We start from the raw sequence: 26868 nt of genomic DNA on the forward strand, positions 1-26868 counted from the left end.
TTCGGGGGAAAAAATGGTAAAAACCGGAGATGTTGTTTTCGGAAAAGTTCTACTCGGCTACCTTCAGAAGGTGCAAGGAATACTGTGCTCAACCACTACCAAATATTTATAGTTCTAACTGTATAACTTCTCCACAAACTAGGTTTAAAAATTTTTCCTGCATGTGTATTTCAAATACAAATATTTTGTCCAAATAAGACTGCTCACTCAGACAAGATGTAAGAGCAAAGGACAAATATAAAGAATAGATGTAGATCTGTCAAAGAGGTTAACTTGTGGAACATTTGTGACAAGGAATTAAAAATGTGTAGTATACTAAAAGAAAATGTTTAAAAATAACGTGTTAAATATAATTAATAATATATAAATATAATATTAGAATGTTATGTAAAAACGGTAGGTATAATAAGCTAATGCTTCAGTCTACACCTTATCAGTCAATATTGTTATTAATTTATTTCTATGTGAATTCATTCTGTAAAATTAAGGATACTACTACTACTCCTACCACCACCACCACCACAGTTGACAAAGAAAAACAAACACTGATGGCAAATGCTGGTCATTTATTTCTTTTAGAAAAAACTTTCATACACAGACATTACATGTGAAACATGACATTTTCCACAATTCTGTGTAAGCTGGAAGGAGCAGCCCTAATAAAAGGATCACATTCATACGCACAAGCTTTTATTTCTGTCTTGCCAATATATCCCCCCCCCCATCCTCATCCACATCCAACACCATTTTTATTTTTTTGTTAGACGGTGGAGGGAGCAGGAGGGCCTCACAGGACGTAGCGGGAGGCCATGGCGAGGATGGGAGCCCCAGTGGGCACTCCAGGGAAAGGCCCGGAGGAACCAGCGATGTCAATGTGGGAGAAGGGCAGGGGCTCATCAGAGTCCACACCATGCTGAACAAGGCAGATAAGGATATAAGGAGATATATATATATATATATATATATATATATATATATATATATATATATATATATATATATATATATATATATATATATATATATATATATATATATATATATATATATATAAAATGTACTGTACACAGGACTCAGATGAGCTGAAATAAAAATTCACTGTTTCCTCAATTTAGTCAATTCTTCATAACTATACGAGCGCATTTTAAAGCTGGCTATACGCAACAAGAAATTAAATTGTAATAAGTGTAGTAAGTATTTTTACACCAAAGCTGCATTCCCCCCCCCCATTCACTCCCTGGACAACAGTTTGAATTTAGATTCTCTCAAAAAACGAATCTGGTCACCCACATCTAGTCCTGACCTATAATGCATTTAATGCATCATTGTGTGGTGTGTGTGTGTGTGTGTGTGTGTGTGTGTGTGTGTGTGTGGTTGGTGTGTGTGTGTGTGTGTGTACCGTTAGCAGTTGCAATTGTACTTCCAGCGCACTTATCCCTGGTTATGGGTATGCACTCTGCTGCACATTGCTCTGGATAAGAGCGTCTGCCAAATGCCATTAATGTAATGTAATGTGATATAAATGTGATGTGCCATAGGACTGAATAACTTTGGCAGCGCACGAAGCCGCGGCGGGCCTGAACGGAGCGCCGGAATAGCAGAGTTTTTGGCCGTGTCGGTGTCGGTTGGGATACCTTGTCCAGCCCAGAAGACATGATGATGAACGCCGCCGGGGCCTGGTGCCCTCGCGGGGTTCCACTGGACGGCAGGTTGTTGCTCTGCAGGATCTCCTCGTACTCGGATTTACCGCGGTGAAACTCGTAGTCCTCGCGGCGAATCGTGGACACCTCGAACATATCGCCCAGCTTCGCCCCGGCTGAACGGAGTCATGAATCATCAGAAAATTTCGTTACAAACACTCATTTTCACAGCGATATGGGCGGGTGGGTGGGGTTTGGGATTCAGCGCGGGTGTTCTCCACTCACCCTTCTGCCACTTCAGGGCGGTGTCTGCACTGCGAGCCGGTCCATTGTCCATGATGATCTGAGAGAGACAAGGTGGGCAGTGAGGGGAGGAAGACCTCAGTGCTGCTCGCTGACACTAACATGTTAACATTTCAGCATTACAACCGTGAATACTGGTTTCTGCATATTGTATGCATTATTGATTACTGTTTGTAAAGAGTGTTTGCTTGTCTGTGGTGTTAGCGCGTGGTTGTGCTCACAGAGTAATTTGGGCCCATGGCACGGATGGCGTGTCCAGTCAGCGTGGCGATGGTAAAGAGGTGAGGAGACTTCTCATACTTCGCCTGAAAACACACACACACACACACACACACACACACACACACACACACACACACACACACACACACCTTAAGCAACAGTGTGGCTCAATGCTTCACACTCCAAGCATTTGACGTTATTCCAACAGCTGGAGCAGAGAATGGAGTGAGTGCAGCAGTGCCCAGGAGGGAGGGATAGTAAGAGAGGAGAACAGGAAGAGTAGTGAAGTGGAGGAGAAAAGATTAATGCCATGAAATTGAAATTCACTAATTGAAGTGAATCCATGACAATTGGGAGTAAAGAGCACCCATGGTGCCTCTCATCTGCAGCAGCCCGATTTAAACAGCGTAACTGAATAGTCTCATAAGTGTTGGCTCTAGGTATATAAATATATTAATACCATTTAAAAAAATAAAATAAAAAAACCCCAGCACTTTCACCACTTGTTCTTGCACTTGCCTCTGCAATTGACTGTTGATATTCCGGGTCTAGCACTACTCTTCTAGCCTCGTTATATTCACTCGATAAGAGTGTCTGCTAAAATGCCTCTCAGACTGATCTCCCATCAGTGGTGCTGTAAATGAACGGGTGATGGACACAGGAGCTGAAAGGGTGTTGTAACTGAACGGGTGATGGACAGAGCAGCTGAAAAGGTGTGCATCATGGAGAGCTGGCAGTGTTGTAACTGAACGGGTGATGGACAGAGCAGCTGAAAGGGTGTGCATCATGGAGAACTGGCAGTGTTGTAAATGAACGGGTGATGGACACAGGAGCTGAAAGGGTGTTGTAACTGAACGGGTGATGGACAGAGCAGCTGAAAGGGTGTGCATCATGGAGAGAGCTGGCAGTGTTGCAACTGAACGGGTGATAGACAGAGGAGCTGAAAGGGTGCTGTAACTGAACGGGTGATGGAGGTGAAAGGGTGCATATCGGGAGCGGGAGAGAGCCGGCACACACCTTCTCCCTCATCTCGCACAACAGGTCGGTCATCACCATGCGCCCCTCTGCGTCCGTGTTCCCCACACGCACCCGTCGCCCCGCCCTCGACACCACCAGCTCATCCGCCACGTAGCAGTCTGAGAGACGGGTTAAACAACGCAGCCCGCTCACCCCTCACACGCAGACAGCAATTCTGTACCCACATCAGGAAGCATTTCTGTTACACTGTTGAGTTGTTGGGAGGTTTTCAAGACCAGGCTTGATACGGTGCTAGACACCATCTAGGTTTTAACTAAATACTAGGTACACTATAGTGGTACAGTAGGAAAACGGTGAGCATTGCTGGGCTGAATGGACTGTACTCATCGTTATGTCATGTTGTTCCTCTGTAAGCTACAAGTGCTTATGAAAAGTACTTAAAGTGGAGAAAATGGTGGCGCCGCCAATATTAAAATGAACAGAGTAATCTGCGTCCCCAGGTTAGCCCTGGTTAGAGAATCAGATTTGAGCTTTGGGATTTGGGAGTGGAAAACGCATCTTGTTTTTCACCTTGCAGGGAGAGTGAAAACGTGCAGCCATGTTGGTGTCCTCATTAATGAACGCAGACCGTGTGCTGGGTAATTAGAGGGACCTGATTAAGCATGACTTTGATTTCCATTCCATATGGCCACCAGGTCTGGGTTTGGCTGCAGTGGTCAGCTTCTACCAACATGGAGAACATGGCTGAACTGTGTCTGTTGTGTCCATGGCTACACTGCGTCTGCTGTGTCCATGGTTACACTGCGTCTGTTGTGTCCATGGTTACACTGCGTCTGTTGTGTCCATGGTTACACTGCATCTGTTGTGTAGCCAATACTAAAGGCACTGACTCTTGGGGCTTTCAAGGACTGATGCAGTACTAGCACTAGTCTAAGGACAAGTCTAGATGTGCAGGATGATGGTTTCTGTATTCTTTTTTTGATGTCTTCTGTTGTTGTGAAAGGACATTAGGTGAATAACAGAACACATTAGCTGTGCCACTGACCTGACCCCACGCTGTTCCGGACCATCCCCATGGCGCCCATGACTTTAAGATTCTTGGGTTCCAGTTCAGCAAGGACCTGCAGTTCAGCAGGAAGGACACATTATTAAGAGCATCTTTCAAAGTAACCGTGTGTGTGCGCGTGTGTGCGTGTGTGTGAAAATGTATGTGTATGCACTTTAACACAGTACTTTTAAAACACTGGAATGGAAATGCTGCCATTTCAAGGTTAGTGACCAACAGACACAGAAATGTTAAGGTGACTCCACAGATAGGGCAATACCCCTGTACATCAAACAGTGTAGTATACCCAAATGAACACCCCCAGCCACTAATTTCCTGGTGCGCAAACTCTATATATACACACACAAGTCTGTGCACAAGGTACGTACTGTCGCTAAGCACATAGTCAAGGTGATATAGCCTGCATGAAGCTCTCCTCATAAACCGAAGTGAGAGAGGAGCGTGGGGAAGAGGAGCGAGGAAAAGGAGTGTGGAAGGGGGAAGAGGAGCGAGGAAGAGTCGGTGGGGAACAGGAACATGGGGAAGAGGAGTGTGGAGCAAGGAAGAGTCGGTGGGGAACAGGAACATGGGGAAGAGGAGTGTGGAGCAAGGAAGAGTCGGTGGGGAACAGGAACATGGGGAAGAGGAGTGTGGAGCAAGGAAGAGTCGGTGGGGAACAGGAACACGGGGAAGAGGAGTGTGGAGCAAGGAAGAGTCGGTGGGGGAACAGGAACATGGGGAAGAGGAGTGTGGAGCGAGGAAGAGTCGGTGGGGAACAGGAACATGGGGAAGAGGAGTGTGGAAGGAGGAAGAGAAGCGTGGAAGGAGGAAGAGGAGTGTGGATGAGTCGGCGGGGAACAGGAACATGGGGAAGAGGAGCGTGGAAGAGTCGGCGGGGAACAGGAACATGGGGAAGAGGAGTGTGGAAGGAGGAAGAGGAGTGTGGAAGGGTCGGCGGGGAACAGGAACATGGGGAAGAGGAGTGTGGAAGGAGGAAGAGGAGTGTGGAAGAGTCGGTGGGGAACAGGAACATGGGGAAGAGGAGTGTGGAGCAAGGAAGAGTCGGTGGGGAACAGGAACACGGGGAAGAGGAGTGTGGAGCAAGGAAGAGTCGGTGGGGAACAGGAACACGGGGAAGAGGAGTGTGGAGCGAGGAAGAGTCGGTGGGGAACAGGAACATGGGGAAGAGGAGTGTGGAAGGAGGAAGAGGTGTGTGGAAGAGTCGGCGGGGAACAGGAACATGGGGAAGAGGAGCGTCGAAGGAGGAAGAGAAGCGTGGAAGGAGGAAGAGGAGTGTGGATGAGTCGGCGGGGAACAGGAACATGGGGAAGAGGAGCGTGGAAGAGTCGGCGGGGAACAGGAACATGGGGAAGAGGAGTGTGGAGCGAGGAAGAGTCGGTGGGGAACAGGAACATGGGGAAGAGGAGTGTGGAGCGAGGAAGAGTCGGTGGGGAACAGGAACATGGGGAAGAGGAGTGTGGAAGGAGGAAGAGAAGCGTGGAAGGAGGAAGAGGAGTGTGGATGAGTCGGCGGGGAACAGGAACATGGGGAAGAGGAGCGTGGAAGAGTCGGCGGGGAACAGGAACATGGGGAAGAGGAGTGTGGAAGGAGGAAGAGGAGTGTGGAAGGGTCGGCGGGGAACAGGAACATGGGGAAGAGGAGTGTGGAAGGAGGAAGAGGAGTGTGGAAGAGTCGGTGGGGAACAGGAACATGGGGAAGAGGAGTGTGGAGCAAGGAAGAGTCGGTGGGGAACAGGAACATGGGGAAGAGGAGTGTGGAGCAAGGAAGAGTCGGTGGGGAACAGGAACACGGGGAAGAGGAGTGTGGAGCAAGGAAGAGTCGGTGGGGAACAGGAACATGGGGAAGAGGAGTGTGGAGCGAGGAAGAGTCGGTGGGGAACAGGAACATGGGGAAGAGGAGTGTGGAAGGAGGAAGAGGTGTGTGGAAGAGTCGGCGGGGAACAGGAACATGGGGAAGAGGAGCGTCGAAGGAGGAAGAGAAGCGTGGAAGGAGGAAGAGGAGTGTGGATGAGTCGGCGGGGAACAGGAACATGGGGAAGAGGAGCGTGGAAGAGTCGGCGGGGAACAGGAACATGGGGAAGAGGAGTGTGGAAGGAGGAAGAGGAGTGTGGAAGGGTCGGCGGGGAACAGGAACATGGGGAAGAGGAGTGTGGAAGGAGGAAGAGGAGTGTGGAAGAGTCGGTGGGGAACAGGAACATGGGGAAGAGGAGTGTGGAAGGAGGAAGAGGAGCGAGGAAGGGTCGGCGGGTACCTGGAAGAAGCCTGCCACAGCCGCAGCGCCACACTTGTCCCGGTGCATCCCAGCCATGACGCCGCCGGCCTTGATGTCCGCTCCGCCCGTGTCGTAGGTGATGCCCTGAGCACAGAGAACGGCCATTTTAAAACCCACAGCCAACCCAACATCGTCTGTCAGCCGAAGGCAAAAGTGCGGCGCTTCACAGCCAAAATAAAAGGAAAGGCCCCAGACAATATTTACTCCACTATAAACACTGCCAACTGGCTCCATACAACTAGTCACTAAGGAAACTCAAACATGGCTACTTCTAATCGGAAAGCACTTTGGCTGAAAGAGCGCACTTATTAAGTCAACATGATTTTAGGAAGAGAGCCAAAATGGCAGTTCAATCCCATAGGTATCAGTGACAATCGATTTGGATGAACAAGCGAAGGCGTGACGCGTGGGTCTGTGGCCGGTCTCTCTCACCTTTCCCACCAGCATCAGCGTGCGTTCGATGGGCTCCTCCCCCACGTACTCCAGCTTGATGACCCTGCCCTGGTGACGAGGTACAGCTGGAAGGCAAAAGCAAAAACGCTCGTACCTGGCGACCACATTTCAGTCCCATCCCCAACCCCCCCCCCCCCCCCCAAACACCGAACCCATGCATTGCCTGCTACAGGCCCCTCCCACAGTGCTCTAGCATCAGCATTATCATTGGCTGAATGTAAATCTCCATACAGTGCATCTCTCTACAGAGGACTAGCACACGAAACAGACAGCAGAGCAGCCCAGCCCTGTTCCTGGAGATCTACCGTCCTTGCAGGTTTTCATTTTTCAACCCTAATTTGGCACACCTGACTCTACCAATTCGCAGCTCAAGGAGATCTCAAGCCGTTGAACGAGGCGTGCCTTGTTAGGGTCGGAGAGAAAACCTGCAGGACAGTAGACCCTCCAGGCGCAGGGTTGGGCAGCCCTGGTGGAGAGGAAGGCCGCGTAGCCTGCATACCGCTGGCACAGCGGTTGACGGCAGCCAGACAGGGGTACTCCTTCTCCAGGGTGTTGAGGGCACTCTCGACGCTGACCTGGGAGATGTAGGGAGGAGAGTGTCAACGGCATTGCCGTTTCCCCAGCCCGAGCGGCGGGGGGGGGGGGGGGGGGGTCAAAGGTCACAGCCTGAGCGTCGCCAAGGTCAAAGGTCACAGTCGGAGCGGCACCAAGGTCAACGTCAACACCAGAGACTGCACGGGAGCCGGCGCTGGATCTTACCGTCACCAGGGTGCCCTGAAACAGGGCCTGCACGTATTCGACCACGCGGGGGGGAGCCATGCGCTCGGGGTCGGACCCCCCGATGTCCCGGCACACCAGCCTGCGGAGAGGAGGAGCCAGGAAATGCCAGGATCAGGACACGTTCGCTCAGCGTTGTCGCAGCGTTGTCTCAGCGTTGCCCTCAGAAGGGACCGCCTCAGCGGACACACGCTTCGTGCGTTTCTCCCAACAGACACCACACTGACCTGCCGGCCTCCAGGGCTTTGGCCTGATCAACAAGCTTCTTCGCCTCTCCTTCCGCCTTCGCCCAGATGCCCAACACTTCCACCTTGTGTGGGGAGCTCTTCTGCGCAGCTTCCCGAATCTCAATGGGCTAAAAACGGAGAGAAAAGAAAAACGGTTTCGAGGAACTGCTTCAAAACTTTTCCCTTCCAAGTACGCTGGGGAAACCTGCTCCTCTCACCATGTACAGCGCATGCAGAGCCCCAAGGGCGGCAACCAGGGGTCCATTTTCATAGCTGCTGTGAGGGGGACACACCAGCAGAGGGCGCTGCACACCAGCTTTCATTGCCCTAGAAGGAGAATTATTATTCTTTTTTTTTTTTCTTCTTTTTTTTTTTCTTTTTTAAATGTAAAATGTAGCTGCATTAAGAGAAGTGCACAGGCAAAAGGGCACAGTGCAACACAACACACCTTTTGATCCCGTTTCCGGCAGCATCACTGAACCTTCTGACGTCATCGTAGTCCCGATTGACCGGCCCAGTGCATGCGTAGACCAATCGTTTGCCAGGGAGGCCTGGCACCTGCAGGACCACCACCTCCTGGTGGAGACCAACGTCCACCTGACACAGAGGACAAACGGACGAAACGGGATGTGGAAAGAGACAACATTAACACAGGACGGGCAGGTGCACATATTGCATATATGCACATGAGTGCACGTGAATGAGAGAGTGCATGTGAAAGAGATGAGTGCACGTGAATGAGAGAGTGCACGTGAATGAGAGAATGAGAGAGTGCACGTGAATGAGAGAGTGCACGTGAAAGAGAGAGTGCACGTGAAAGAGAGAGTGCACGTGAAAGAGAGAGTGCACGTGAAAGAGAGAGTGCACGTGAAAGAGAGAGTGCACGTGAAAGAGAGTGCACGTGAAAGAGAGAGTGCACGTGAAAGAGAGAGTGCACGTGAAAGAGAGAGTGCACGTGAAAGAGAGAGTGCACGTGAAAGAGAGAGTGCACGTGAATGAATGAGTGCATGTGAATGAATGAGTGCACGAGTGCACGCTGCTCACAGAGCTGTAGTCCTCCAGTGGTCCCTTCAGACATTCCAGCTCACTGGGCAGCTGGTCGAAACCTTCGGCCACCAGAACTATGCCATCGAATCTGCGAGAATCACTCAAAATGTCCATCATACACATCACATCTCAGCGATGAAATTCAGAACATATACACATAGACGAGATGCATAAAAATCTATGTAAAAGGGCATGACAGGGTGGGTTCAGTCTACAGTGGCCGACTTCCAGATACTCAAGTCCCCCATTCCCGGGTGTGGCAATTTCTGTACCGTAATACACCATTCTGTACGGTAATGTAACATTACCCCACCTCGTTCTGTAACCCTCTCTGCACAACCCAACCCCCCTGCCCCACCGTTTAAACAAGGCAAAAGAAAGTGAGACAGACAGACAATTCCACTCAAATGAACAACTACAGAAAGACGTTACAATCTACCCCCCCCCCAGTACTCACTTTGAATCCTGGCAGTCTGTGGCGGGCTCAAGCGGCTGGACACTGGGAAGAGAGGAAGACACGAGGGCTCTTAAAGGCGCTATATAAACGCCAACCATTTACCATTCAAACCATCACATTCAATGTCTGACATGACATTGAATGTGTATGCACTAATTGGATCGCGGTTTCATGCTTTTACACACTTTAGACAGTAGGCCACCCACATAATGCACTGCATATTAAAATGAGGCACCATGGTGGCGCAACAGGCTAAGCTGCAGCAGACTTGCGGTTGCAGTTGCACACCGAGGACCAGGGTTTGACCAGGGGCTCTATTCCTGCCTAAAAGCCAAGTTTGGCCGGCTCTCGTGGAGCAGCATAATTGGCTCGTTGCTCCAAGAGGGAGGGACTTGGCAGGGTTAGCGGATCGCCGCGTACAACAGCACCCCGGGCGCCGCGGAATCACGGTCAGCATGAGACGAGACGGCTTGAAGAAGGCGTGTTCGCCAGATCCCTTCGGGCCACCAAGGGACGGGGTGTGGGCGGTGTATCTAACACTAACTCTAATTGGATTAGATGGGGTACAATTGGCTACCAAATTGTGAGAAAAAGGGAAAAATCGGAAACAATTTAAAAAAAAATTAAATAAGGGGCCACATTCTCTAAGAGTGTGCTCAGCTGTGCAGCATTACATTGATATTACATGTAATGTAATCAGTGGTAGAAGGCATAATGAGTCTTTCTTAACCAATAAAATAAATAAATTGATACAATACAATTCTGCCACAATACCTCCCCCCTCAGACAATCCCAATCTGGAATAGGAAATATAGCATTTCCAAAAATAGGTATTTATTACTGGAACAATGGATTGAGCACAATAGGAAAATACGAAAGATTATGAATCATGAAAGTCGATTAAGTGTTGGGGCATTCCGTCAAATCAATCACTTTCCGACCTCACCGTTTTAGATTTGAACAAATGTTTTCCCCACAGTGCACGTGAACCTACATGAGTGTTAGAACGTGGTCTGACTAAGCATGAGGAACCATTCCAGATGCAACTCATTGCTTTTTCTGCAATTCAATTTTATTACGCAATTATTAATTATGCATTTCGGTTGACAACTGCGGCTAAAGGTTTCAAACCAGAATGTTCACCTCCAGCACTAATCATTTTGCAAATCATTGACATAGTCTGTTATTAATTATAAAACTATAATTATATAATATCAATTTTAGATCAATCCTAAAATGAACTGGAAGCCAATGGAGTGAAGCTTGCATACGTTCACTCTTTACATTTTGAGGAGTACAGCCACATCTTGGACAAGCTGCACCCAGTGAAGACTGTTCATTCAGGAAGGTATATACTAAGGTACAATACTCACCCAAAGTATTTGGCACATACAAAAAAATAAAAACATAAAATCCCTAAAGCAATGAACAGTTCAATCCGTATTGTTGTACAATAAAGAGCAGTGAACACTTAAAAACTAAATTGAATCAATATTTGTTGTGACCACCCTTTATCTTTAAAGCTGCATGAATTGTTAGGTGCAGCTTCATAAGGACATTAGCCGGTAGACGGCTCCAAACATATTGCTGAACTTCTGCAGACTTTGGCCGTCTCACTTGCTGTTTCTGGTTCTCCAGGTAATACCAGTTTATATTTTAAAAGTGGTCTACTACCTAATACGTTACATTTTACATTTTTTGTCATTTGGCAGACGCTTTCAATCCAAAGCGATTTACAAGTCCAAAGCGACGTTAGTGAGTATAACACATTTACCAAACAAAACTAATATTTATTTTATGGAAAATGAATTTGCCCTTTTCAACCGACACACTAATTCAGGAATCAAAACATCCAAGACCAAATTTGTATAAAAAGAAAGACCAAGACGGTACATTCTGTACCAAGACACTCGTATGATTACTGTATTATTGTTAATTTTTCAGTGTAATATGTAATCCTTAGTCATATGATTATGACCGAATGGGTCGTCATTTCTTGTAAGCGAACAGGAACAGTTTTTTTTGTTTAAGTTTCGCTGAGGCACTCAGTTTCCCATCCAAATCATCGAAATGACTTGCCGCAAAAAAAAGAGAGCTAAAATTAATAACAGAAAGGGAGACACATTAGTCATCCACAATCTGTATTTTTGGCGACAATAATCTAAAATAAATAGTCCTTGTTGGTTTAATCCACATTTTACATTTGATGCATCGTCTGCAAACTACTAAACTAGTTTGTGAAATTTTGCAGGATCAAATTGATTTCGCGGCAGCAAACCAAGCTGGTCCATTCAAAGCATCCGGTCTGCTAGCACGCTCGCAAGAAATGCCCTTCTGTCATAAAGTTAATCCCAAGTCTCGTTGGTTAAATGTATAAACACATTTATAATTATACGTGTGCGACCATTTTGTGTCGATTTCTCACCTGATAAACCCCATTTGTCCCCCGTCTTCCACAAACTCTTCTAAGAGAGTCTGGGAGAAACGAGAGTCAGCTGACAGTTATAAACCAGACTCCCGAGCGTTGAGTCACATGACCCAGCCGCGATGCTTCTAGGGAATTGCAGGTTACTTCTCAGTAGATTCATTCGATATCACATGGGATCTTTATGAACAGTACCCGAATGCTGCGCTAAAATGTTGTGTTTTAATCATTTGAAATGCACAAAATGGTAGTCTATTACTCAACACACTGTGCTGATAACGATAATCATAGAGAGAAAAAGATCAGTGAGGATAGGCTTTCAGAAGGACTACAAATGCCAAACCAGGAAGTACGACTTGCATCGGGGGTGCAATCTTTCGTTCAAGGTACACTCAATGGTACACTCAGACTGGAGATTTCGCTGAGCATACCATTTTGCAAGACTACCAAAGACTAGATAGCGGACTACTACATTTCTGACACCAGTTAATTTTAACATATGCTTGCTAATTTAACCAATACTCTGATACTTCGTGATCTGCGAACGCCCTGTTAAGGTCGTTACAGTATTCTGTGTAAGTTAATATGCGTATCGACATGAACAGGTAGGATACAATTGGTTCAAACTACACAGAAAACTATCCAGTTCATTTAGTAATTTGTCTAATAGCGTTGTGTCGTTGTGAAACGTTAGAGAGGCGTCTCATAATTGTTACTTGGCTGCTGTTGGCCTGCCAAGATGAAAACCATGCTGGTATGATAACGTTACTCTCATCTTTGAACCTGGTATACCTGACCCCATTTAGATAAGTTGCCAGCGTGAACGTCCCCGGCCTTATCAGCACGCGATTAGTTTATCGTCAGCAAACTCTTCCGTATAACAACCCTGCAGGCAATAATAACATTCGTATTAATGGTTTCTAGGCATATGGAAAATAATAACTGAATTGTTGGATGTTTTGGATCTGTGTAAAGAATGTCTTTCAATTCCAGTTTTTGATTTGGCCTATTTGAATATAGACAGTTTTATTTGGGCTATGTCTAATTCAGTGATGTGTATTCAGTAGATGAGACTACCAATCCGATCCTTGTTGAGCTCCTGGAGACTTGGTAAAAGATCGTCTACAGACACTGGGAGACGGGGACTGAGTGGCGTCACCATGCGGTTAGTTCAGTTCTGTCGTCAGGGCGAAGAAGGGGCGATCCGAGTTGGAGTACAACTGGATGCAGGACAGGGTGTTGTTGACCTAAAACACTTTGACTCTGCGCTGCCCAGCACCATGAGGGAATTCTTACAGATGGGCGAGAGGGGCATGGAGCAGGCACAGAGGTATTCCACAGATCGTCACAGTGACTCTGAAAGACTGTCAAGAGTTATAGATTGACACGAGCTGCCATTCATTAACTCAGACTTGGCGAGACTCACTTCCATACAGGAGCAGATAAAAACCAATGAAATAACACATCCCAAAAGCTCTTTTCAGGCTTACGTTTAACAGTTGCCAGTTAAGCATTGCCAGTTAATGCAGGGACACAGAGATTAATAAAAAAAAGAAAGAAAAAAAAAAACCTCCTCCATGTAAATGTTTAATTGTCCTTCTCAGAGCATTGTCCAGTGGCCAATGTGTGGTCCCCCTGTCTGAGGTGAGGCTGCTGCCTCCAGTGACTGCCCCAGAAAAGGTTGTATGTGTGGGCATGAACTACCGCGACCACTGCCTGGAGCAGAACGCCCCCATCCCCAAAGAGCCCATCATCTTCAGCAAGTTCCCCAGCGCCATCACCGGGCCCTATGATGACATCACACTGCCTGAGGAGAGCGAGGTGATCACAGAGGGGGTCCTGTTCTGCTGAAGTGCTCAGAGTTTGCATAGTGTACTTTTTTTAAAACCGCGCTGTTCAATGCAACGTACATACAGTCCCCACACCCTTTCCCCATGTGATATTATGTAATAATAAAAAAAAATCATATTAAACATGCACACTGTTATATAATAAGAAAGGAATGACAGTTGTGTCCTTCTGATTGAAGGAGGTTGACTGGGAGGTGGAGTTAGCGTTTGTAATCGGCCGCAAAGGAAGGCACATCAAGGTGAGCGTCGACCAGGCGTAAGACTGCTCATAGTATCACCCATAGTATTGATATATTGATAAACATTCAAATCTTTTATAATCCACCATTAACCGTTCTAACACGTATTTCTTGGCATGCTCCTCCTAGGAGGAAGAGGCTCTCTCCTACGTGGCGGGATTCACAGTAGCCAATGACGTCAGCGCACGTGACTGGCAGATGCGTCGTAATGGGAAGCAGTGGCTTCTGGGAAAAACCTTTGACAGCTTTTGTCCATTAGGCCCTGCCCTGGTCACTACTGCAGCTATTAAGGGTAAGAGGTGTAAGAGGTATCAGAGGTATCAGAGATATAGGAAGTATCAGAGGTGTAAGAGTTATCAGAGATATAGGAAGTATCAGAGGTGTAAGACACACCTGCTCTATATTACATTAGATTACATTATTGGCATTTGGCAGACGCTCTTATCCAGAGCGACGTACAGTTGATTAGACTAAGCAGGAGACAATCCTCCCCTGGAGCAATGCAGGGTTAACAGCTGTGATCTTATTGTGGCTGCACCGGGGATCGAACCGCCAACCTTGCGGGTCCCAGTCATGCACCTTAACCACTACAGGCCGCGGTATGAGGTATCAGAGGTAGAGGAGTGGGGCTGGAGGATTGACTGACGGGGCAAAGGGGCTGGGGTTCGAGCTGCAATAATTTCCGATTCATTTCCAGACCCGCACAGCCTGGGGATCTGCTGCCGTGTCAATGGCATCACAGTCCAGGACAGCAACACCAATCAGATGATCTTCAGGACAGAGAAGCTTGTGGCCTGGGTCTCGCAGTGAGTGCCAGAGACACGCTGGAATGTTCCGTGCTGTGATTAATTTCTCACGGCCTTCATCCACCCGATTATGAAAAGTGGGTTCTGTCAGCCACTATCCACAGGAATGCTGATCCTGGGTTGTATCACACCGCTCCATTTCTGGGGCCGTGTGGCTGCATACTGGCGGTTGCCGTGGGGGGGTTTTTTGACGCTGTGCTTTTTCTGTGCCCTAGGTTTGTGACGCTGAGTCCCGGGGATGTTTTTCTCACAGGGACGCCTCCTGGCGTGGGTGTATTTCGGAAGCCGCCAGTCTTCCTCAAGGTGATCATGCGCAAACACACCACGACTCCATCATTAAAGCACAAGTCCCGCGTACCCCCGTTTACTGCCAGCAACACGGCCGCAAGTGTGTGAAGAGCACTCATACGCCTCACACCACAGAGAGCTCCATCGCCAAATTACTTCTGCGATTAGGCTAATGACTCATGTAATTACTTCTCGTTAATATCTCCATCTTTGAGATATGTACAGACGTATGTGTACTTAGTCTCCTCACAGGATGAAGGCGTGAGCTTAGCAAATTAATATGGAAAAATTCCAGTGCTACTGGAACCAATTAATGCCATGTTAATTCAGTTATGTTGGATTTCTCTATCTTTAAAGAGAGCCTTTGCTGGAAGAAAAATGTAGATAATGGCACATTTAAAACATTAATTTTCTAATTTGGTTCTCGTTTCAAAATGAGTATGCAGAGGCTGTTGTGTATCAACACACTTGGGCAAGGTGCTGTTGGATTGCACGCTCAGTGGGTAGTCTCCCCTTCTGATTGGGAAGCTGTGGTTTTCACTGTCATTGATCTGATTTTAAACCAAGGCGTTCAGGTGAATGCAAAAACATTAATGCAAACCAACAACCATGATAACCACACCATTGGATGCCATTAACAGTCAATGCCCTTTTAAACACAAGACTTTGGAACCAGAGAGTGAACAATCTTATAGTACATTGCCCCATTGTGTTTCGAATATAGCCTTTTAAAAAGTAAACGAGTAAGCAAGCAATTTTAAAACTAGAACAAAATGAGCCATTAATCATTTTCTGTATTTTGTGGTTTTTTTTCCGGTGGAGGACTGCTTTATTGAACATCATAAAACGTATTTTCTGTCTCGCTAAACAAAGGATGTTGTGCTTTTTTTTCAGAAAGGTGATGTGGTGGAGTGTAAAATCGATGAGATTGGACTCATTCGTAACGCAGTCGTCTGACTGCCAGAAGCACAGGAAGCACTCCTGCCTCCTCTCTGTCCGTTAAATTTGATTTGGCAAAACCAGGGTCATTACTGGGGTTTTTTTTTTTTGTTTGTTTGGTTGTTTGTTTGTTTTATAACATGGTCATACCACTTAAAAGGCATTTAATATAAATTTCAGAACTGCAGAGGCAAGCATATTATATTGCAACAGAATCAGCCCATGAGAGTTGGTATTGAATTCTAAATGTCTCAGGGTGAATTTGTATGTAAATCCAAGTGTCTTATAGTGCGGTGGGTAATTGTTTTTATTTCTTTCAGGCTGTGGCAGAGATTATTTTCCAAGCCTTCCCCACCAACTGCGTTATCAGCACATTTACTTACTTATCAAGTGGCGTAGGACTGAACTGTACGCTGCCTCAACCTGAAGGGCCGTGACGGAGCCGGTGTCGTACGCCTCCACACTGGAGTGCAGAGTGCAGTGACAGGTCAATGATTGACAGGGGAGGGTGAGGACCTTTTACTGCCATTTACCGAGGGCTCGTGTTTCACAAACCGCAGACAGCTGCCCCCCCCCCCCTGAACGCAGCCTCGCGCATGTAAAATGCATGGCTCGACCCGGTAACATGCATCTCAGATGATTCCATTAAAAATAAATTGCAGTCACTGCAGTAATCCTGACAGCTGTTTCCTGGTGGAGTGACATGTTTCTGGGACATTAGGCAAAACAAACAGCATAAAGCAAACGGAATTGTTCGAACAATTATGGTTATAATTCTCACCATAAGGCCAGGCTTACATCTCTATCCTGTCATTAGTTTCTAAGAGTCCTCATTACTGACAAATAGGACGGCACACAGCAACCCTTCATTACCTGTCACATCCTGCTGAAGACACGTTCTCGTTCAGTGACACGGATGCATTTCTTCAGCTCTGCACCGTTTCTATTTATTGTGCCTAATTGCTACCTTCAATTAACTCACCCAATTTGTACAAGTGACCTGGCTTCCCCCCAATTATTCTTCAGCTTTGTAAAACTTCTTTACAACTCTTGGGTTATTTTGTAATGCATTTAAAAGTAATCCCTGGAAAGTGGCAATATAAGATTTCCTCGGTTTTGGTGGATTTAGCGGCCACCTGTGGTGACTGGCGGTCATAACAGGTCTGTTCTTTACTTCAATTCCCATAGTTCCATGTGACATGAAGACGAGTGTACACTCTTACGGCCTTCTCACACATTCTCCTTCTTCTGATCGTCAGGTTGCTTCGTTTTTTTGGTAAGCTTTACCTGATCAGTTATCATAAGAATGTGTTCACTGTACTTTCATCCATGCTGTACTGCAAACAAACACAATTGTGCTCAAACTCCTCCTTCTGCTATTGTGTTTATGCCGCTGAAATGTTAAACGGTTGGCGCCCTTATCCAAAGCGGTGTACAATTGATGCTTCTCATTCACCCATTCATACACACACTCACACACCAACGGCAATTGGCTGTCATGCAAGGCCCTAACCAGCTAATCAGGAACATTTGGTGGTTAGGTGTTTTGCTCAGGGAGACTTTGACAGATCCAGGGCAGGATCGAACTGGTAATCAGAAGAGCAGGATGTACGTGTCACGCATTTCCATACAGGAAGGGAATGGCGAGCCCTCTACTAACTTAAAATAATGAATATATAGAAATTAAATTAAACAATGTCTCAGTGTTCATTCTCAGTGAGAAATGCCAGTGGGATTTTTTCTCAAATATGGCATTTGTTCATATGAAAACCACTTTAAGGGGCAGCTGACTCATCTTGCCCTGGGGTGGTAGGCACTTTCCAAACAGGAACCCAATGATGGATGATGTTCTGCATGTCCTATTCTCTGGATTTTTGTTCATGTCTTCTCCTGTGGACTCTGCCTTGAGTAATGCATTTCCTACAGCAATCATTTTAGATTTAATGATGACATAAAGTATCAACATAGTACTGCAAGTCATATTTTCCTCTTGAACTATAATCGCTCTGAAACGACTCCTTTGTAAGTAATCTAAGACTAACTCACACTAACAATAAGGTCTTCTCCTGCACAGAATTAAAAAAAGAAGACGATAGCAATTAGGAGAATCTACGAAAATAACCAATTTAAATGCAAAGTATCTTCCAGAATGAGCTGGGAGCAGCTGAGTCGGTTAACAGGGCACAACCGCCTCCGTTTAAGAAACCAAAACCTTCGAGTTTTGATTGAACAATAACTGCCTTCTACATATTGAAGTACTAGGTGGCTGAACTAATTCTAAACGTGCCAATAAAATAAATTAAAATGGCTGAATTGTCCAGGGCTTTCGATGCATCATTTTTGTAATTTAATTCAGCGTAGACTATTTGTGACACAATCTGAAATGATAATATTTGCAAGGTTTTTTTTTTTTGGTTTTTTTTGCATGACAGCGGTTTTTGTTCGCTCTTGGTTTGGATGGTTCTGCCGACTCTACAGTTAGTGTACTCAAATGTGACACTGCGACCCAGTAAAAGCACAGAATTTAGTATACAAGCGTGGATAATGGCAGGAACATAATGCTCATGCTGGCATAGGGCTTGTAAACGTGATACTGTATTTAACAATAATTATACTATTCCTTTACATGTTTTTACTATGCACATAGCACAATTTTTACAGTTCCGTGGCCCAAATGATACATCTGTTTAAAATGCAGTTAGAAAAGCCGAAAACGAACAGGTAATATATAACGGCACACTGACTGTATAAAAACAATGTAATTTAAAGGCAATTAAAGTGCTCTTATATGCACTTTGGCTATGACTCGTAGTAAAATTGGTAAAATATCCACATTAAAACAAGAACACAAGAATCACCAGACCTGAGGGAATGTAATTTATTTATTCTCATTTAATTATTTCTTTGTTTGCTGTGGAGTCCTATTAATTACGGAAAAATCCAATCTGAAGGGAATATTAATAGTATACTCCACACTGGCGATCTTACATTTACGGGTATACCACAACGGTTACATTTTGTCCACGAGCTTGTGCTTCATTGATAAGATAACTTTCAACCGTTTTAAGCTTCTAAATTATTCTGTTAATTAATTCTCAGCTAATAATCATAGCTGAGATACAGTGAGAACAGCTAAACGCATGCATTTACACTTGGCAATAACTACTTGGAATGTTTTTGTAGTAGTACAAAATTATGTTATATTTATTTGTCAAATATGTCACCCTTCCTCCATGTATCTGTATTACATAGTATTACCTTTGTAGTATTTGTGTATTTGTTAGAGAAAGCTAAATAAGAAAACTGTTTTTTTTTTATTTTATCTTTGCTGGATACAGGTGCTACTGAGTCTGAAACCTCTCCTTAAGATATGGAGTCATACGCCCTAGGAATGAAAAATCAATTATGATCATGCATTATGACCATCTATATTTAACTGAATATTTAACGTCCAAAACCCATGGGGAAATACATGACTATCGTTGGAACAAAAGTTTCGAAATCTGCTTTACTCCCACGCAAACACAACTTCTCAAATACATTCTGAAGTTCTCGCAACTGGTCGCTAAGTAGAAGATGGAGTGAATTCTTCCTGGTATGTGTGGGTTGTGAATGCGTGAGAGCGTGTACAACAGAGATAACAGAGAACTGGGCCCTTTCCTGTTACACAACCAGGCCCAACTGGGAAAAGACATGAAGTGACCTGCTCTTGTCATAGCGAGTCAATCTATGCATTGCTAGCACATGGCAAGCAGCCAATTACAGTCCGAGCCCTGGGATATATCAGTGGAACGTGAGCATACATGCATATACACTCCTAAGGTCCGGCGCGTGCCGTGTACGTTGAACGGTTCTGTATTTGAATATAGTGATCTGCTCACGGGCACCTCGCACGGCTCACAAAACTCTTGCAGATAAAATATGAATCAAGATTCAGCAACTGTATTGTTTATTTTGAAATGTTCATAAACAATGTCTGAAATGTTTTCAAAAGCATGTTAATGGACTGTTTTTTAAGAGGAGTAAGAAAAAGAACTTCACGCACCCGCAAGGCTCTCCATAGAAAATCAATGGAATGCGTTGCGTGCGAATTCGGTGTGTGGGCACCTTAAGGGAGAAGTGGAGGGCGAGTGAAAATGACTTATTGGGCATCCCTTGAGGGACCGTTTCTAGAAGGTTGCAACACACAGCATATACTTAATGTACGACGCAGATACTCATATTCAGCACATTATAGATTGTGCAAGGTACATATACAGAAAAATTATAACTAGCTGAATAAGACAAAATTACGAGAGCCAGGCTACCGTAATAAATCAACTTCTCATCAGTCGGTTAAAGGGTGGTGGCTCAAACAATAGTTTTAAAAATAGAAATCCACACTTTATGTTCATGATTAAAGTCAATTTTATTCAAGTAGTTTCATTAGAATCGTGTAGTAGTCTTTTTAGGATAGTGGTTGGTTTTTATTTATTTATTAATTTTTATTTTTTTCCGAGAAACTGGCTTCATCACCAGTGTTACATAAGGAACTCTTCCAAGTTGCATAATTCATGCGAGTCTGGACTGGAAGCTAAGCAGGAGGCCATCGGTAGCCCAAGGACCGAAGCTTCCGGGCGGGCAGTACAGCTCATCAGCTCCAGTGTGAGAAGCGCCGCGTGAAACTGCCCACAAGCCCTCATTCCCAACAGCGTCCTGGAAGCAGGGCTTATGAAACCGGACCGCTTCAAAAATAGCATTAACGTTTTTAAAAAATAGTTTGCGCTCACTTCGGCCGTGTTGCTTTGAGGCCTTTACCTCGTCCAACAGGGCCCTGAAAAATCACTGCAGACTGCTGAGCGGAGGTCTCCACACACAGAAATCAATTCAGAGCCCTGTTGTTTCCCCACTTCACTTCCAAAAAGATGGATCTCAGGTCTAAGATCTCAGAGCTCTTTTGCATGAAACAGAAAGGCTGTGGACTTTGGAGAGAACGGTTTGGGTGCCTCTGGAATATGCTGACCGCTTATTAAAGGAATTTACTCCTGAATGTGTTTTAGATGAGTACATTTACCGTGCTCAATTAAAATGTTTTCCTGATTGGGCATTAACAGAATTATCCCAATAAAATACAGTGTAGCCCCCATAACAACAATCCACAGCATGTAAAAACACCAATTCAAAAAGAAAGGAAGACATTTTAGAGGCAGGCAGATTAATGCTACATCACTACATCGTAGGCAGTGATATGCCAATACACAATAGACACAGAAATTATGTATGGCAGAACACAATTTTTCTGTAGCGTAGTGGTTAAGGTACATGACTGGGACCCGCAAGGTCGGTGGTTTGATCCCCAGTGTAGCCACAATAAGATCCACACAGCCGTTGGGCCCTTGAGCAAGGCCCTTAACCCTGCATTGCTCCAGGGGAGGATTGTCTCCTGCTCCGTCTAATCAACTGTACGTCGCTCTGGATAAGAGCGTCTGCCAAATGCCATTAATGTAATATAGGGCAGGTGTGTCCAACTGCAGTCCTGGAGGGCCACAGTGTCTGCTGGTTTTTGGCGTTTCAGCATAAGTCATGAATTTAAGTCTTATTATTGACTAAGGAGTCCACACAGCTTATGTAGATAGATCATTACATTTATATAGCGCTTTTCTAGACACTCAAAGTGCTTACAGTGATGAGGGGGAAACTGGCTTCGACCGCCACCAATGTGGAGCACCCACCTGGGTGAATCACGGCCGTCGTTCGCTCATCACACTCCAGCTGAGGCGGAGGGGGAGAGAACAATGTTTTTGCCAATTAAATCAGGGGATAATTAGGTGGCAGGTTAAAAGAGGCAGAGTTTGGAATGTCTTATTCCCAAGACCTTATGTGGCTGCTGACGGAAAGGAAACCACAAATACCTGCGGACACTGCGGCCTCCTGGGACTGGAGTTTGACACCCCTGGCACAGAGGATGAAAACCTGCCAGTTGGCCATAGGTATAATTCCAGCACTGAGGGGTACTGTAGTCGTTTGCTTTAAAAGTGGAAACTTATTATGTAAAATCTTTAGGTTGCCTGAATAAAAGTATGATTAAATAATTTTCACTTAAAAGCCAGACCAAAGGGTAAAACTGCAGAGGTTGACAAAGGACTAAATACTGGAACACAAAAAGCAAACTATCTTCTCCAAAACGATCTCCTCTGGCATCATACATTCAGAGATGGCCAGGACATAATTACATTTTAATATTCTCGCTGGAGTAATTAGAGTAGTTCCCTAAATTGTATAAATGTCTACCAAGGGAACTCAGTTATTCTAGTAGTTATTATAGTAGCTTGTACTTGATGATGAAAAATAAAACGAATGTTAAAACTTACCAAAGGGTTATGGTGTGATGGTGCACATACTGTATACCCTCATTTTGCAATAACCTCTTAAGACAGAGGCAGGCACTACCAGAACATGGACATGCAGTTAAGTAAGCAACACCGCCTCTAATAAAAAACGTATCCACTCTACCTTTCATCTATCGACTTGATAAACTAGCCTAGAGAACGACCAGCTTTCCTAAAGGTCGGTCGGCAACTTGGAGAATATTTTGCTAAGAATAGCACTTCGTAGCAGGGGATGGAAAAGAGAATGTAGATGAGCCGCCCCAGCTGAATTCCTCATTTCCCCAGCGCGGGAACATATCACTCTGCGATATGTCAGGCCACCCTCTTCACTGCTGCAGCGCGTATTGATTTTCTCTCATCGTCTTACTCGGGGTCGTCTTCGCAGGTTATGATTTTGCCACATGGGATCTCGGCCAGCGGCTCCTTTGCAGAATAATAAACCCTTTCTTCTTTCGTCCTGTGACCGCATCCTTACGGGGGATGTATATTCTCATCAGAGATAGGTTGAGCTATGCTGCTTTGATTGGCTCGCTCCCGCTGTAACTTCAGCCCTGCGCGCGGGGGGAACGTTAACACGCGCACTTGACAAACTGACCCCGACCACATTATTTATGGGCAATTTCAGAATCCGGTTACGTGTGTAGAAATACGAGATTATTCACAATGCACTTGAACAACAGAGCGCCGTGGTTTCCGGGGAGGCAATGGCGTATTTATTGAGAGGAAAACACAACAGGGCTATACAATCACACAAAAAAGCCTCCATTAAGTGAAATAGAAATTACTGCAACGCAAATAAGAGACTCTACCTTTTTATAGTTGCTTTCGTTCTTGAGTCTGGCGATAACACTTTTCAAACGCAACCCACGCAAACTAATTTACAAGAAAGTAATCATTGATTACGAGCCATACCACTTTAAAGCGCAGCAAATCAAAAGCAGGCTTTAAACAGCTCCGAACCATCCAATTAACGGAAATACTCAAGGCACATGAAGGAACTGTGAACATGAAGGAAAAAAAAAATATTGTGCCACCAATTTGGAAGCTGCTTAACACTGTACACCAATGCAGCTGGTATCTCTTAACGCACGAAATGGCCCCCACTCCTGAGGAGCGAGTGGGCTCTGAGTCATCCCACTAACACACGCACACACACACTATTATTAAACAAGGGCCACGCGAGTCAAACAGAAGAGTAGCGCGGTTCGTGTATTTTAAGCCCGAAAAACCCGCCCTTCGCACAGCGCATTAACGTAATTACACAGCCAGGCTGGATGGTGTTGCTGACAGGCTAACTGCAGAGGAACTGGCAGATGAACTTGTGCAGTTTGTCCCTGTTCGCGGCCTGCTGGAACAGGGGACTGATGCCGAGGGCAATGCTGTCTTTCTCAACCACCTCCTCCAGCACCTGTCAACACAACACGCACACTTTAAACACAAACAGCACAGCAAACACTACACAATCCCTCTTTCATTCCTCTCTCCCACTTTCTCCCTGTCTCTCTCCCACTTTCTCCCTCTCTCTCCCCCCCACTTTCTCCCTCTGTCTCTCGCACTCTTTCTCGCTCTCTCTCTTATTTCTGTTTCTCATCATCGCGTCTCCACCGCTGGTGCCCGCTTGCGTATTTCCTGACTGCTCGATCCTAATCCAATGTTCTGGACTTGATATGTATGACAGGAGCGTCAGTGGAGAAGGGCTGTGTGCTTGGCTTTTTAAAGGCCTACTCCAGCCAAAACCCATCAACCCCCATCTCTCTGTCCGTTCTCTTCCCTCCTTCCGTCTCACTTCTTCCACAATACCCGTCTGTGGGCTAGAGAGTTCAGAGCAAATTCACCGCAGACATCCATTCACAGAGAAGGCTGACATATGACAGAGATATGGACAGATAGACAGTGGGAGAGAACTTCGCCTCCCAGCAGATATACATTCTGAGCAAAGACTGACAATGAACTGGAGAGAGAAGGAAAGAGAAGCAGACAGACATACAGACACTGACAGAGAAACCTGTGGCCTACTAGCTAAGGTACATGACTGGGGATTGGAAGTTTGTTAGTTCAAGCCCCGGTGTAGCCACGGTAAGATCCGCACTGCTGTTGGGCCCTTGAGCAAGGCCCTTAACCCCACATTGCTCCAGGGGGGATTGACCCCACCTTAGTCTTATCAACTGTAAGTGGCTTTGGATAAATAACAGCTAAATAACACACTCCACACAGACAGACACACTGACAGATACACAGCGGCAGAGATCACCAGCAAGGTCCCCCCACAGAGCTAACTCTCGGGAGAGTTTTACACAACACTTCCGCTGCAAAGCCGCCTCTCGCTGACTCAACTGCTCAAACTAAGAGCCACTCCACTGAAGGGAGCCTCCTCCGCAGCTTTCTGCGGCTGATTTCAGATGATTTTGAGCTTCCGTTTCTCTCTGTGGCGAGAGCTGTGTGAATGCCGTCTCGTTGAGCAGAACACTACATTACATACATTATTGGCATTTGGCAGACGCTCTTATCCAGAGTGACGTGCAGTTGATTAGACTAAGCAGGAGACAAACCTCCCCTGGAGCAATGCAGGGTTAAGGGCCTTGCTCAAGGACCCAACGGCTGTGCGGATCTTACTGTGGCTACACCGGGATTCGAATAGCCAACCTTGCGGGTCCCAGTCATGCGCCTTCACCACTACGCTACAGGCCGCCCTCGTCAACAGCCGGGAACAGCCTGTTCCCCTGGTGGTTACCGTGGTATTGCCGTGGGTTTCACTCACCCCCAGATCAGTCAGGGTACGAACCGCCTCCCTCGCCACTTCCACCGACGAGCTCTCTGCAGGAACACCATTAAAACAGGAAGAAACCGTCAACAGCCGGGATTGCCCAACGTCCTCCAACCACTTCCCTTTAACATTTTAAATCTGCGCTCATTCCGATTTTACTGCTGTTAAAGTTGCGTCTTCCAAACTGTGACCAAGTTCGATTAAACCTTTGTGTCAAACGTATTATTTCAGCAATCCATTATATGAAAAATATGTAACACAAAAATATGAGTGCACACGCACACATCCTTCCCCCTCTATCAGGTTTGCAGTAATTTGATTAGGTTCATGTAGCAGCCGTCAGATCATTTATTTTCCGTTGGTTGATGTACTTAATAGACATGATACGGCACAATGTTGGCGAGGAAATGTTTTTTTAACCACCGCAAACCCCAGTGAACTGTGTCTCAGGTTATAACTACATATTCCTTCCACAAATCATTCTCCTTGGTGGCTTTGCGTGGGCCCTGCACATCTGGCTGGTGCAGTAACATCTCACTGTAAATACTTTATGACGATGGCGTGCAGAGATAGGCATAATCTCCTCAGAACCTTTGCCATAACCACTCACAGTTATGGAAATGTGCTAGTGGAGGAAAAGAACGTCTCGTCCTCATTTTGGTTCGGTATCGGGGGAGAAAAGCCGCCCGTTTCTTCCTTTCAAGTTCTGCATCTCATCGCGGCCGCGCCTTTCCTTTCTCTCGCTTCTCTCCGCTTCACTTCCCTTCACTGCGTAAAACGGGGCAGCCGGGCTTCGTAGTCCACTTGAAAGGGTGCGGTGGGGCCGCGGAGAAGGAGGATGTGTGAACGATTTGTCAAGCGCTCATTATGTGCTTAATGCGCCGTTCGCACGCCGAACGGTCCCGTGTCAGTCACGGAGCCGAGCAGCCCGACTCTGTCAGGATTTATTAACGCTCGCCCCGTGCGCCGCGTAACAGCCAGAGCAGCTGTCAGCGTCTGCGTGAGGAACTGGCCGAGCCGCACGCTGCATCCGCACGTGTACGGGGAGGGAGCGCTCGCTGTGCGCGGAAGCCCCTCGTGCTCCAGACGCGGTCGTGAGCAGTACCAGCCCAGGGTGACAGTTGAACTGGATGAGCCAGAATTGAGTGTCTTGGGCGTGTTTTTCCACTCGCTGACAATGGACACACTTGTTGAGAACAGGATCTGTGACGCCGTTTGAAATCTTTTTAAATACTCAATGTGTTGCTCAGTACTCTATTCCCTTTCTAGCTCAATACCCGCCTTAATGTAGCCATCATAGATGAAATTCTGGGACTAATGAACACATTTTTGCCCCCATATAAGAGCATTTTGTGTTTAGGATCACAGTTTCCACATTGGCAAGCATTTTGCTGTAAGCTAGCTACTGTAGGAACCATATTGCTTGTGAGTGTCACCGGGGGGGGGAGTGCAGGCAGTCTCAACGAACAGTAGGACATTTTAATTTTCTCCACATTATCTTGGCACAATCAAATCACGACAAAATCAATTCAAACAAATGGCGGCGAAATGAAAATGTGATACTGGAGCGTGTTTGAATCCTGATTGGAGTTGCTACGACATATTGGTCAGGGAACGGAGCGGTTGCCACGACACTGTGCGACTACGCTCGGGGTCAGAGGTCAGGGAACGGAGCGGTTACCACGGCGCTGTATGACTACGCTTGGGGTCAGAGGTCAGGGAACGGAGCGGTTACCACGGCGCTGTAT

General features: G+C 46.1%; 3 protein-coding genes across 9 annotated transcripts in view; 1 reads left to right on the forward strand and 2 right to left on the reverse strand.

The window, feature by feature from the left end:
• Window positions 1-551: 551 nt before the first annotated feature.
• zgc:152830 (uncharacterized protein LOC767682 homolog) lies at window positions 552-11980 on the reverse strand. Its single transcript, XM_061260099.1, has 16 exons — window positions 11867-11980; window positions 9442-9483; window positions 8982-9072; window positions 8386-8534; window positions 8156-8264; window positions 7938-8065; window positions 7693-7792; window positions 7433-7508; window positions 6913-6998; window positions 6460-6564; window positions 4189-4264; window positions 3183-3301; window positions 2165-2248; window positions 1926-1983; window positions 1635-1816; window positions 552-913 (listed from the first exon to the last, which is right to left on the reverse strand). The coding sequence occupies exons 1-16, from the start codon at window positions 11878-11880 to the stop codon at window positions 788-790; spliced, it is 1545 nt and encodes a 514-aa protein (XP_061116083.1). The 5' UTR covers window positions 11881-11980; the 3' UTR covers window positions 552-787.
• Window positions 11965-18296, forward strand: fahd2a (fumarylacetoacetate hydrolase domain containing 2A). Of its 7 annotated transcripts, none has more exons than XM_061260106.1 (8): window positions 11965-12252; window positions 12931-13196; window positions 13471-13687; window positions 13896-13955; window positions 14085-14247; window positions 14653-14761; window positions 14977-15064; window positions 15944-18296. In XM_061260106.1, the coding sequence occupies exons 2-8, from the start codon at window positions 12934-12936 to the stop codon at window positions 16004-16006; spliced, it is 963 nt and encodes a 320-aa protein (XP_061116090.1). In that variant the 5' UTR covers window positions 11965-12252; window positions 12931-12933; the 3' UTR covers window positions 16007-18296. The 7 variants fall into 7 exon arrangements, with proteins under 7 accessions (XP_061116090.1, XP_061116086.1, XP_061116091.1 ...); XM_061260102.1 differs by having other exon boundaries at window positions 11966-12252; window positions 12934-13196; XM_061260107.1 differs by lacking the exon at window positions 11965-12252 and adding an exon at window positions 12259-12471.
• Window positions 18297-23046: 4750 nt separating this feature from the next.
• Window positions 23047-26868, reverse strand: part of gpat2 (glycerol-3-phosphate acyltransferase 2, mitochondrial) — a gene marked incomplete at its 5' end in the record, with an annotated part of 32664 nt that continues 28842 nt past the window's right edge. The window contains 2 exons of the mRNA XM_061259472.1: window positions 23047-23764; window positions 25088-25170. Of these exons, the coding sequence (XP_061115456.1) occupies window positions 23648-23764; window positions 25088-25170 (200 nt within the window). The remainder of the gene's footprint in view (window positions 23765-25087; window positions 25171-26868) is intronic.

The sequence above is a fragment of the Conger conger genome, chromosome 11, assembly GCF_963514075.1.
Source record: "Conger conger chromosome 11, fConCon1.1, whole genome shotgun sequence".
Classification (NCBI taxonomy): Eukaryota; Metazoa; Chordata; class Actinopteri; order Anguilliformes; family Congridae; genus Conger; species Conger conger.